This window comes from Martes martes (assembly GCF_963455335.1).
Source record: "Martes martes genome assembly, chromosome: 2".
In the NCBI taxonomy this organism is placed as follows: Eukaryota; Metazoa; Chordata; class Mammalia; order Carnivora; family Mustelidae; genus Martes; species Martes martes.
The window spans coordinates 150,343,549-150,357,359 of NC_137889.1; the positions used below are offsets into that span (position 1 = coordinate 150,343,549).

General features: G+C 46.7%; 1 protein-coding gene across 3 annotated transcripts in view; it reads left to right on the forward strand.

The window, feature by feature from the left end:
• The window catches only part of CC2D2A (coiled-coil and C2 domain containing 2A), a 135,208-nt gene that overhangs the window by 91,435 nt on the left and 29,962 nt on the right, over positions 1 to 13,811 (forward strand). For 2 of the 3 annotated variants that reach the window (XM_080795297.1, XM_080795299.1), the window contains 6 exons: positions 2,698 to 2,865; positions 5,861 to 5,966; positions 6,157 to 6,266; positions 7,716 to 7,887; positions 8,315 to 8,413; positions 11,690 to 11,866. In XM_080795297.1, coding sequence (XP_080651423.1) covers positions 2,698 to 2,865; positions 5,861 to 5,966; positions 6,157 to 6,266; positions 7,716 to 7,887; positions 8,315 to 8,413; positions 11,690 to 11,866 — 832 coding nt within the window. The remainder of the gene's footprint in view (positions 1 to 2,697; positions 2,866 to 5,860; positions 5,967 to 6,156; positions 6,267 to 7,715; positions 7,888 to 8,314; positions 8,414 to 11,689; positions 11,867 to 13,811) is intronic. The other variant, XM_080795298.1, reaches the window with a different exon arrangement.

The window sequence follows — 13,811 nt, forward strand, 5'->3', positions numbered from 1 at the left end:
CAGTTGTCTCCCTGTTACTTAGAAAAATCTTCAAATTATCTCAACTAAAGGTGGAGGCATAAAAGGTGAAAAATAACTTTCTATATTGGTGGTCCTTGTGTAGTGCATTAACTTCCTGACCTGTCTGTGATTAAGTGTCTTGGTCTCCTAAAAAGTTATTTCCTATGCTTGTACTTTCTCTCCACTGCCAAGTTGGGCAGGAGACCAAAAAAAAAAAAAAAAAAATTCCATGACACCCCCTTTCTTTGGCTTGCATCCAGGAGGGAGGCTGTACCCACAGACTCTCATACACACCCTCCCCTTCATTCCAGGCCCCGGGTCCAGTCACTGAATGTATTTTTTCAGTCATGAAAATTATATTTTAGAATAGATGGTGATTTTCATGCTGTTTTTCCATTTCTTTTCTTTCTTTTTCTTTTTCTGCTTTACTTTCTGCATTAAGTTCTGAAGGCTCAGGGTATGTTCTTTCTTCTTTTAATTTTGGTTTGCTCTTAGCATTAAACTAAGATGTTTCTGTATGTGATGGTCCCAACCACCAAGACATTCCCATGCAGACTGCTAGCGGGGCGGCAAAGTCTCAGGAAAAGATCCCCCTCTGGGGGACGGGAGGAATTGTGACAAAAAGAAGGGCTGTGCCAGGTTAGGACCCCCTGCCAAAGGTGTCTCTTGGAGGTCCCCAAGTTTGGGTTCAGAGGATGTCCTGGCACAGTGATTAATAAGATGGGCTTAATTTGCAACAGAGTGAACCCTGAGGACATTATGTTGAGATAAATCAGATAGAGAAAGACAAATACCATTTGATCTCACTTATAGGTGGAATCTAAAAAACCGAAACTAATAAAAACAGAGTAGAATTCCCACCCACACTGGCCAGGGGGTGGGAAAATCAGGGAGATGCTGTTTAAGGGTACAACTTGCAACTAGGAATTAAATAAGTTCTGGAGATCTCAGGCATAGCAGAGTGAACACAGTCAATATGTACCATAAACTTCAAAGTTACTGAATGCCTTGATCTTAATTGTTCTCCCACCAGAAAAAAAAAAAAAAAGGATAATTATGTGAAGTTATAGAGGTGTTGGCTGACTCCACAGTGGTAGTCATATTCCAGTAGGTAAATGTATCAGACCAATACATTGTACGCCTTAAATATACACAATGTGATATGACAATTACATCTCAATGGAGATAAATTTAAGAATACTAAAATGCAGATAATGAGTCATGCACAGAAAAGGAGATTTGCAATATTATTCTCCTCACACTCTTTTTTTTTTTTTTTTAGTTGGGGGAGACAGTTATATTTCATAACTTTCCATTATGTTAACATGTAATGGGCCCGCTCTTGTTTTAAGTGAGTTAAGAATAAATATATGTCAGCATTTTCCAAAGCAGGAGAAGGTGGCCGTTTAGTCAGAGTGACCCGAGCTGCAGCCACAGCTCCCTCTTCCTGAGGAGCCTTTAGCAAATCATGTCCCCTCCCAGAGCCTCCAGTTTGTTCATGTGAAAAATGGGGTAAATAAAGGTTAGGCTTGTCAGGGTTAGAAACAGTCTCTGTGAGGCACCCATCACTCTGCTTAATCCATAGAAGGGGCTGGTCAATGACAGCTGCTCTGGAAGACCTTGGGAGCAAGTGGGAGCCTGTTGGCCTCCCTAGCTGGCTTGTGGCCCTCAGAAGGAGGCCACTGGGCAGCCTGGTGCTGGTGGGGAGGCCGAGAAGCGAGAGCGGGCAGGAGGCCAGCGCTGTCCCTTGCTGTGGGGCCCCGTGGCATCAGCTTGTGGGTCCAGAGTCACATCTGTGCTTCTGCTCAGTCTCTGGGCTGGAATTTAATGACCTGTTTCATGGCCCTTCTTCTGCCATGACTCACTGCCGTGCTTCCATCTTCCTGGAAGTGTTTACAGGATTTCACCTCACCAAGAGGGAGAGTGGGGAGAGGGATCCTCCCGCCCGCCCCTTCCTCTTGCAGAATCATTGCCATCATGCCATCCTCATCTCTCCAACAGCTGCCATTTTAGGGCATCCACCCAGTGCTAGACCAGGGCCTGGCTGCTTTGCCTACCCACCCCCCCCATCCTCTTCATCACCCCAAGAGGTAGGCATGATCATCCCCACTTTACAGATGATAAAACAGAGACAAAAAGGTGAGATGACTTGCCCAAGATCAAAGAGGGGAGCCAGGAGTCCCACAGCTTTGTCTAACTCCAGAGGCTGTTACCTGGGAAGTACCCAGGAAGGCTGTGAACGTCACTGTGGGAATGGAGCAGGTTAATGCCTGCCCCCGGGCTCAGGAGAGGGAGCATCCCTGGGGAAGGGAGACACGGGCCCTGAAGGGGTATGGCAGCCTGGGGCAGATGTGGAGGAAGGGCAGAGGGCACCCCATAGGCAGGACTGGCCTTTGAGGCCAGGAGCAGGAAAGCACCTGGGGGAAGAGTGGGCAGAGCACCAGGCAGGAAGCAAGAGGGGCCCAGGCGCACTTAGCTTCCTCTGACCGATAGCAGCTAAGAGCAAGGTTAAGGAGCCGCGCCAGAGGATCTCCCCAATCTCAGGAGAATTTCTTGACGATTTCTACCCCACTTAAAAAGACAGAGTTTTTCAGGGGCCTTTGAGGGCCCCTTGGTGGGGGGAGTTTGGGAAATTGTTTCATAGCGTTCCAGACCTTTCCTTTCCTCAGAGTCCTAATCCTGCTCTGTAATCATTAGCATTCTGGGGCTAAGCCTTTTCAAGCTGGCAGAACAAAAGCGACCACTAAGGCCAAGGAGAAAAGGTCGGAAGAAGGTGACAGCCCAAAACCTGTCCGATGGAGACATAAAGGTGCTGGTGAACATCATCCGGGCTTATGACATTCCCGTGAGGAAGCCAACGGCAAGGTGAGAGCCCTCCAGATGGCCTTGGAATGGAGAGTGCAGGGTCCCAGCCAAGTGGGTCACTTCTTTATAGCATGTCCATCCCTACTTTGAACATAGTGGTTGATCATGGAGGCCCGGGGTGGGGGCAGTCTTACTGAAGCCAAAACCCTATTGGTTATAAGTAATAGAACCAACTAAGTCAATATAGGCTAAAGAGGGGATTTATTGGGAATATCTCAGAGAACTCAAGGTTAAGAGGTACAGCTGAACTACATGGTGGACAGTGGACAGTAAAAGATTCTGACGGTTCTTCTGAGGCCCCATTGTCTCTCTCGCTTGCTTCCCCTCCTTGGGTCTGCCTCATCTCCATGCAAAGGAAGTGGTGCTTTCAGCCACGGTACCATCCACCAAGCATCAGTTTCTCAGGAGAGAAGCTGAAGGTCCCTGACGTGGGTTGGGGGTTGATCCATGGTCTCATCACCTACAGCCAGAGAGGCAGGGTCCCCAGGCCCAGGCCTGAAGGTGGGGAACAGTTCTCAGAGAAGTGGGTGTGAACTAGGCAGATACCCAAAAGGTGTATGTCCTAAGTTCTAAACAACACATGCTACGAGCATAAAAATGTGACTTTCCTTTTATCTGCTCCGAGACATGAGCGATGCCTACTACGTTGCACTCCACTGGGGTAATGGGGACCCCCCCCCCAACAGCCAGGATAAAGTGAGCCTGAGTCTCTTATCCCCTTTAGAGAACAGAGATGAGCAAGAATTCAGGAGAGAAAGAGCAAGAATTAAAACTTCTGCCAGCCAGTACCTTTGCCAGTGTAATGAGGAAGTCTGACTTTCCTGCCCGCTCACCAGCTTCCCCGCGCTGTGCTAAGGCTCTTTCATACAGAGTATCTCACTTACTTTTATTAATATCTCCTTTTCACAAAGGGAAAATGTGTGGCTGGCTTGTCCGGGGTCATCCAGCTCTGTCTGATTCACAGAAGAGCCCCGTTCTGGACTTTGGAATCTTGTTTCCTCTCTAGGATCTTGCTTTTAAATTTATCCCCCATCCATTACTTTATACTTTTTTATACATTATACATACAATGTATATGTATACATTATACATACATTATACATATACATATACATTATAATAATATACATTATTATATACTTTTTTTTTAACTGCCTAACTCTTCCACCCATTACAGAACATCTGATCACCACCAACTATTCCCACCATTGGGTCATTAGTAAATGTCCATTTAAGTTCTCGAATCTGTGCCTAGCATAGCTTTCTTGAGCCATAGCCTCATCCCTTCACCTTGATTGCATCAAAGCCCAACTGTGGGGAGAAAAGCTGTTTTTTAAAATAATAATTAGGTGTTTCTCTTATTTTGGTCTCTGTAGAATTTTTTTTTAAGTGTTAAACTATTCTGTTCAAACTACGAGGAGGCTGGGTTGATCCTCTGTGTTATACATTTCCGAGTAGGCTCATCAACACAGCTCAGATAGCAACGCTTGCAATAAGCCTGTCCGAATCTCCACCCTCTACCCTTGCATCAAACAAGATTGGATTTTTCATCGCCTGCTCTGTACTCTCCTAGCTCACGCCCATCCCTGTGGTCTAACGTGCATCCCACTGGATTGTGGTTATTTGTTTACATGTCTGCCAGCCCTTTTCAATGGAGCTGAAGTGTGTTGCGTTTGTCTTTGCAACCCCAGAGTCTAACACAGGCTGCAAATATAGTAGGTATTTAACAGATGTTTTGGTGATACTGTAGTCAGTGGTGTTCTAAAGAGAAAAAGGATTTCTCTAGTAGGTCTTGTGTTAAATATTCCACTTCTATTGTCTCGTGGTTTGTCTGATACCCTAATCTGTGAAAAGGGAGGACAGTTTGGTAGAAGGAGACAATGTATACTTTATAGCCCAGTAATGAATATGAATAAAATACTTGGTAAACCGCAAGGTTCAGGGCAAATATACAGGTGTGTTGTTAGGATGAGGAGAAAGGTATCTGGAAGCGACTCTCTCGAGATAACCTTCTTTTCTTTTTTTTAGAATCCCAAAAGGGATAGGGTGTCTGGGTGACTGAGTTGATTGAGCATCCGACTCTTGATTTTGGCTCAAGTCATGATCTCAGGATCATGAGATCGAGCCCACATCAGACTCCGTGCTGGACATGGAGTCTGCTTAAGATTCTCTCTCTCCCTCTCCCTTTGTCCCCCACCCACCCCACACTTAGCCACCCACGCACCCCCAACCCCCACCCTGGCTCATGTGTATGCTCTCTCTCTCTTAAAAGAATCCCAAAAGGAGGCACCTGGGCAGCTCAGTTGGTTAAGCAACTGCCTTCAGCTCAGGTTATGATCCCAGAGTCCCAGGGTGGAGTCCCGCATCCGGCTCCCTGCTCAGCGGGGAGCCTGCTTCTCCCCCTTACCCTCCCCCTTCTCGTGTTCTCTCTCTCTCTCTTTCTCAAAGAAATAAATAAAATCTTAAAAAAAAAAATCCCAAAAGGGAAAGGAGGAAAGACCCATAGATCCTAATTCAAGCAAGGAATTCATGAGGGTGTCTTTCCCAGTGAGGTTTGGCAGGCCCAGAGAGAGGGGTCTTACACAGGCTATGTGGCTCACAGTTATTAGAGAGTTCAGGGTCACAGAGAATGAATGCAGTGGGAGGGGACCTGGGTGGAAACAGGGCAGGCTGGCAGGAGTTCAGGATTCTACCACCTGAGAGGGACTGTGGCTCTCATTTGTGGGGGAAAAGACAGAGTCCTCACTCAGGCACCCCCTGGGAGAGGAAGAACAGGGGGAGGACCCTTTTCACTGTTCCAGCCAGACATGTAGGTCTAGGGATGGAAGTTGGGGTGGCATAGTTAATCACTAAGTCATGGAGAGGACCTGAACATACTAAAAGCTTTCTGAAGTGTCAACAAACTTAAAGAAAACATCTGTCACCAGAGCCCCACCTCCTTGGAGAAGCTATCTTGCTGAGTGTCTAATTCCTGTCATGCATTTCTCCCTCCTAGCAAATTCCAGCAGCCATCAAGATCTTCAAGGACTTTCAGTGAGAAACGTGCTACTTCCCCGACCACACACAGCCCTACCCACAGCGTGGACTACCCCCTCAGCCAGGTGACAAACCCAGATGCTATGGGTTGGCTTAGATCCTTGCCCCTTCAGAACTGCCCAGAAACTGTATTGTCTCTTTAATGCTTCATTTTCTTTGCAAACACACTACTTAGTCAACATATTCTACCTCTGCCAAGAACAAAATAATTCAACGAGGTGTTACGGACTCTAACGCCTTGCTCTTCTCTTTAAGGTTTTAGTACGTCCTTTTGTAGAAGTTTCTTTTCAACGCACAATTTGCCACACAACTACAGCTGAAGGACCCAACCCCAGCTGGAATGAAGAACTGGAACTTCCTTTTAGGTGAGCATATTTTCCTCTTTAGGGAACTATAGGATATTTTGAAGAAAGGTGAGTAAAACGGAGCCCCGGGGGAAAATGACTATGGTGAAAGTTTCTGTAGCTCGTGGGCCGGTACAAGATCCAGGAGTCTGAGCCCAAGTCCCACACTGTTCCACTGGTACCACAACTGACTCCAGTCCAGAGGAAAATGGGAAAATGTCCAACTTTTGAGACGCAGGTTCATTGTTGAGACACTCCAAGCTGCCCATTCCCTGGACCCCATGGCCCCTCCACTGCTTTCTGTTGTTCCTCGTCTCCCCGACTCTGGAACCTCCAAGTAAATTCCCCAGTCTGTAACTCCCTACTTTCCATAATTACGCTTTCTTCCTCACCAGAAATACTACATAGGCATTTAAAACTTCAAGTGATTTTAGGTATTTAAAAGACTCCTTATTTCAGATCTTGAAGCAACCTTAGAAATTACCTAGTGCGCCACTCTACTTTTATAGGAAAGAAATGAAAACCCAAGGATAGAAGGTGACTGGCTTAAGGCCACATAGTACCTTAGAGACAGAGCAAGGACTCGAGCTGGTTCAGCCAGAAGAGAAGGACACATGCCACTATTATGCCCAAAGCAAGCAAAAAGGATGAGAAAACATAAAGGCAGATGCTCAACAAAACACAGGCAACAGCCCAGTATGGGGCAGGGCCTGGCTGGACTCAGAGCAGGTGGTATTATAGGAGAAGATCCTCACCCCTGCACCGCTTGAGTTTTCTGTGGGAAGGTGAGTGGGAGGCAGGGTCTGTTCCAGCAGCCTTGTAATTGGAGATTTAAGGGTAGGGAGTAGTCTGCTGGAGACACACCTTCTAGAGCCCCGTTGCTAAAGAAAGCTGCACACCGGCACAAGTGTCAGCCGGAGGCCTTGAGTGTAGCCCGTCCACCGAGCCAGCTCAGCCATGGCCAGCTGAGGGGATGATGTGAGACTCGGCAGGGCAAGCCAGCAGACAGGGGGCTTCTCTCTGTCCAGAGCCTCCAGCCTAGGGTCCCTTCCTCCTGAGTATGGTGTTAAGTTATAGCGTCTCAGTACAAAGGTAATGTGGAACATAAGGAATAGCATGGAGGACATTAGGAGAAGGAAAGGAAAAGTGAATTGGGGGGAAATCAGAGGGGGAGATGAACCATGAGAGACTGTGGACTCCAAGAAACAAACTGAGGGTTTTAGAGAGGAAAGGGGTGGGAGGATGGGTGAGCCCAGTGAAAGGTATTAAGGAGAGCACATATTGCATGAAGCAGTGGGTATTATACATAAACAGTGAATCATAGAACACTACATCAAAAACTAATGTTGTACTGTATGGTGGCTAACATAATAAAAAATAGTAAAAATTTTTTTATAAAAAGGTAAATGTTTGGAATGAAAACACTGCTTTTGATCCTTATCTCTATGCTCATATTTGAGTATTTTTCAGATTTTGGTATATGAATGCTCCTTGTTTCCATCTTACCCATTGTCATGGTGTCTGGTCACATGTGCCCATTTGCAGGGCCCCCAATGGGGATTACAGCACGACCAGTTTGCAGTCAGTGAAAGACGACGTGTTCATTAACATTTTTGACGAAGTGCTGTATGACGTCCTAGAGGTAAGCTCACAGTTTTGAGGAAGACGTCTGCACCCATGTTCACGTCCTCTACCCACCAATGTCCCTAACACATTCTCTCTGTGATCGTCGTCAGACTTGACATGTATCAGCAAGAACAGGAGAAGGGAGGGAGAGAGCTAGCTTTTTGATTTTTGGTAACTGCCCTGGGTGTATTACATCCGTGGTCTTAATTCTAGAACGAGCCTGTGAAGGAGATTGTTAAATCTCCAGTTTAGTGAAGGGGAAACTGAGGTGCAGAAGGGTTGAGTGACTTTCCCAGGGTCACAAAACAATAAAGTGTATGAACCAGAATGGGCCACAGGCTAGCCCACAGGCTTTCAGCTACACCTCGGCCGTTTTTCTAGGGCCAGTTAATTACATGAGTGGCTGATGTTCCTAAAGGTTTACTGCTTCCCACCCCCCGCAGGACGACCGTGAAAGAGGAAGGGGAATCCACACGCGTATTGAGAGACACTGGTTGGGAAGCGTGAAAATTCCATTTAGCACCATTTATTTCCAAGCCAAGGTAAGCATCTGATGTCTGAATTCCATGGGACTCGGGAACGGCTGTGTCCACTGCTCCTGTTACGGCTTTCTCGGTGGGTCTGTACCCTCCATACTGAGAGAACCTAGCGCGAGCCGCGGTTGGCAAGATAAGCCATCAATTTGGGTCATATCTGCGTGGCTTGTAAAACATCAATTTCCCTCAAAGTCAGGAGTTAATGTACAATTGTTCCAATCTGAGAATTTTTCTAACATATAAATAGAAGTAAAGCAGAAGGTGGAACAAAGGAGAAACGTGTCAAAACGACAAAAGTGGAGTAGATAGATGCCTGAGAGTAACTTGAAGGGAACAGTCAGGACAGTGATGGCCTATTTAATCACATACATTCTATTAATGCTTCTAGAGTGCTCCCTATTTCAGACATGAAAAATGGTTAGTGTAGACTTGTTCAACTAAGATACCCTTCTTCAGAGTTTAATGATTTTGCTTAAGGGGACCCATTAGGTTAACAATGCTTGAATGATTCAGTAGCTCTCATCTGGGGCAGTGAAAGATCCGGCAATGGCTCTAATATCCTGGTATTAAATCCATGGCAACAGGAGGCTTTGAGCCACAAGCCTGTAGGTAATCTCCCACAGCCACAGAGGAAGCAGTTTAATCCCACACGTGATGACCACCCAGACCAGGTGTCGCCCGGGCCCCAGAGTCTTTGGCAAAACCCAGGCCTGGATGGGTTGGAATCTCAAGGATAACTGAAATTGTGATTCTCCTCCTAGACAAAGGGACAGTCCACAGGTGAAGATTCCGTGATGTACTGGCCAAAAAATTTCCATTTCTCTCTTTGAATACATCTTAAGGGGCACCTGGGTGACTCAGTTGCTTAAGTGTCACCTTCGGCTCAGGTCATGATCTCAGGGTCCTGTGATCGAGCCCCATGTCAGGCTCCCTGCTCAGCGGGGAGCCTGCCTCTCTCTCCCCCTGCCATTCCCTCTACTTGTGCACTCTCTCACTCTCACTGTCAAATAAATAAATAAAGTCCTTTTTTTTTTTTTTAAAGATCTTAAATGAAAGAAAAGCTGTTTAAGAGCACATGAGTTTGTAAACGAAACTGCCATGTTATTTGGCATTGCTGAATTTCACATTTGGAAGGGTACTCAGAGGTAATTACTCCCGATCCCTTCCTGATAAATGAATCTCCTTTATTATGGTAATATCTGTACTCTGCTTGAGTGTCTCTAGAAACAGGGAACTCACTACTTCATGAGGCAGTTTGTTCTCTTTGCCATAGCTGTGTTATAAATTTCTTCCTTGAACCATGCCATAATCTATGTGCTTCCCTATTCGTAGGTCATGGTTTGGAGCTACACATAGCAAGTCAAGCCCTGACCCACCAATAACAGTAGGAGTTGCTATATTGCATGCCATTACTAGCTAGTTTGTATGTCACCTCAATTAAACCTCACAACAACCCAGTCAGCTTTATTGTTCCCATTTTACAGATGAAGAAACAGAAGCCTAGAGAGGTGAGGTCACTACTCAAATCCCAAAGCTTACAGTGGAGTGGGATTCAGCGTTTACCCACTTCCCACAATGCTCACATCGTGTATCCCTGGAGAACGAGATTGGTAAAAGGAGAGAGAACTATTCAACTTTGGGGTTTATACATTTCAATATTAATTTTTGAGAATGGTTTCGTTACATTTGTCATTTAGAAGTTTTGTCTCATTCCAAAGCTCGTGCTCTTCGTGCAGCCGCAGGGGACATCTGGCAGGATCTGGAGACACCATTGGTTGTCACGATAGAGGGGGAGCTAGTGGCATCTTGTGGGTGGAGGCCAGGAATGTTGCAGACACCCCACAGTACACAGGACAGCCCCCAGTACAGAAGTCATCGGGCCCCAAATATCAGCTGTGTGCAGGGTGAGAAACCCTGTCTTAAATCCTTATACCCCAGCTATCTGGAGATAATGCCCATTCCTCTCTGGGTCATCAGCCTATGTCTCACATCAGATGTGCTCAGTTATTTCAGCTACACACTTCATGGCGTTGTTTCTGTATCCTTTTTTTTTTTTTTTTAAGATTTTATTTATTTATTTATTTGTCAGGGAGAGAGAAAGAGCACGCGCACAAGCAGGGGGAAGTGGTAGAGGGAGAAGCAGAGTCCCCACTGATCAGGGAGCCTGATGTGGCGCTCGATCCTAGGACCCTGGGATCATGACCTGAGCTGAAGGCAGACACTTAACTGACTGAGCCCCCCAGGTGCCCTGTTTTTGTATCCTTTTCTCTGTACCCCTTCAGCCCTTCCCCCACTCCCAGTGCAGGCTCTGGGGCAAAGCACTGGTGTAAGGAGGAAATTAAACAACAGGTCACTTAATTCTTCCCTGGAAAGCACAGTCACTGAAAGTTTAACTTCTTCTCTATGACACATAAATACCACTAAAGACTGAAATGAAAATCGGATTCTCTGTAAGCGTGTGAACCTCAAATTCTGGCCCTGAATAGTGGCGTGGCACCAGACAGTCATAATAAATGTATTGTTGTGTTGACTGTGCAAGAGTGGAAAGTCCTGTCTTTTGAAGTCTCTACAGAAGTCAGGTCATCTTACGTAAGTGGCTGGTAGTGCACCAGACCTGCATGTATTGAGCACCTGCTGTGTATCCAGAACGCTGCTCTACATTGGAGAAGGGTGGTCGAAACCTGGGTGGTACAGAGATCTATTCACAGAGAGAAATCACAGAGTCTCCAGAAGGAAGTGATAAATAGGCACACGCCTACGGGCAGAATGGGTCACGGTAACAAGCCCAAGACACACTGCCTGCGTGAGGCTGTTGGAGATGACAGAATAATTCACCAAGGAGATGACATCTGATCTGGAAGTAGTGCTTAGCACTCTGCCAGGGGGGGTGGGGGAATGGCTGCTGGCCCACCCATACTGAGCACTGAGCTTCTGCCAGGCAGTTTTGTGAGTGTCTGACATCTACTCATCTAGCACCCAGAACCACCCTACAACAGGTCCTATTACTGTCTCTTGATAAATGCAGGAGCTCAGGCACCTGGACTGTAATCCAGGATTTAAAGCCAGGTGACCTGCTGTCACAGTCACCCCGAAGAGCTGGGGGATGCTCCGTGGAACTGTGCAGAGGCAGGGAAGTAGAGAGCCCTTCCCGTGAGAGCTTAGGAAGACACGCCCTGAAAGAGGGGGAGCCTTGAATGCCAGTCTGAGCAGACTTTATTGGATTCACTAGGCAGTTCATTGGAAAACCACTGAGATGTTTACCAAGTCGTATGTTCTTCACAGATTGATGGGACGTTTAAAATAGACATCCCCCCTGTTCTTCTGGGCTACAGCAAGGAGCGAAGTCTGATTATCGAGCGGGGTTTTGACTCTGTGCGAAGCCTGAGTGAAGGCTCCTACATCACCCTGTTCATTACCATCGAGCCTCAGCTGGTTCCTGGGGAGTCGGTTCGAGAAAAGGTAACCCTGCCCCCACTCGGGAATCGCAGGTCTGGTGTTGAAGAGATGCTGCTAGGCTGGCTGGGCTGCTCTTTTATAAACACAGACCGCATGGCGCAGGCAGAGGTCCCTGACACTGTCCACTCACTGCTCTTACAGTCTGGACGGACAGAAGGAGAGACGGCGGATTTGCACTATCATTGAGCCGATACTTCGGCTGATCAACAACTTAGACGTTCAGGCAAAGCAAGACAGACATAAACATGCATCAGGTTTAGAAGAATTTTCTTAATGGGAGGTAAAAAGCAGACCGCTCTTTTATCTTGATATTTATCGGCAAGCACGCCGAAATACAGCTCCGCGTCTGACCTCACATCCCTAGCTGGGCTGTGCGTTGAATCGATTTACAGCACTGCAAGGCTAGACCTCCGGGGTCACCTCGCTTCAGTGCCTTCAGACAGGAGCAGGTACCTGCACAAGTGCCCTAATTCTGAACTGCTCTACAACAAAGTTTCCAGAACCTAGGTTTGTTGGCAACTGTTTCCCAGCCCTTACAGCCAGGACACACTTCCTTAACTTAACATGCTTATTCAGCAGTGATGTGTGCTGCCCCTCTCTGGTCTGGGGGGAGAGCATCAATCATGACCTTGTTCATACTATAAACTGATCCAATTCCCACCACCATGTACTGAGTTCTTACTCGATTCTCCGCACCGGGTCAGACATTTGACACCTGTTCTCTCTTAATACTCACAGCTGTACTGTGTGGTGGGTCTCTGACTGAGACAGGAGGAAACCAAGGCTCAATCGTCCAGTTCACCCAAACAGTAAATGCAGAGCTAACGAGTCTGTCTGACTCGAAATCGTATATATTCAATAAATATTTACTGAGCATCTTCTATGTGACTGGCACTTTTCAGGCACTGGGGATACAGCAGCCTAGAAAAGCAGAGAAAAATCCCACGGAGCTTACATTCCTGTGTAAACCCAGCTTGTCACCTACTGCACTAAACGTGGATTCTTCTGCTGACTCTTTCTTGAGTTTATCCATCTTATCTTTATAATTAAGACTCAGATGGAGATGGGGGGGGAAGAGCACATTCCTCTGTTTCTTTTTCAGTATTACAGTTTTGTTCACAGAGAAAATACTACCACTATTCCCCTTTGCAAGGATTATTGGAAAAATAAATCTTCTGAAATTCAAATTAATTTTATATGCTAGCCTTTGTCACAAATGCTGTGAAAATCTGTTTTCTAGAAGGCATGGCAGAATATATGTGTTTCAAAGTATTTCTAGGAAGTGAAACATATATTCTTAATGTTCTTTCTTTATGTATAAACTCAAGAGAAAGCCAGAAAACATGCTGACACAGAAAAATGCTCCCAGACAAAAGATGGCTTTGCTATTTCTGTCTTCTTCATGAAGGAAAAGCACTCCATCTGGAGGTGAGCTTCCAGAGCCCGTGAAAGCAGTCTGGGACCACTTTCTGGGACCACTGGCTAAAGGGCTGAAACCCAGGGCTGCCTTAGCGCCTGGTGCATGTCCTGGCACTGCCCTCCAAGGGCTCTGAACCCAGGTCCCCCAGGTCCCGAAGCCTGCCCTGTCTACAGACAGGTACCGGGGCTGTCCACTGCTGTCTTCCATGGCATGTCACTGCCCCGCTGTGGCTGTGTGAAGCATTTCCCTTAGGCCTCCGAAAAGAGGGCTTAAGAAACCCCTTTGGAGGGCAGGCTCTTTGCTGCTATTTGATGAGGAAGCATGTGGACTGACAGCACCCTGAGGTCCTAAACACGGTGGCAGAAAACACTGCCAGGTGAGTCCCCTGAAGATAATGCAGGAGAGACAAGCTCTGATCCTAAGAGCATAGAGCCCATAACCTGGAATTGGCTCTCCGCTTACCAGCAACTTCCAGGATTAGCAGATTAGAATCTTCCCTCCACCGTCACCCCATGGGGAACCATTCCC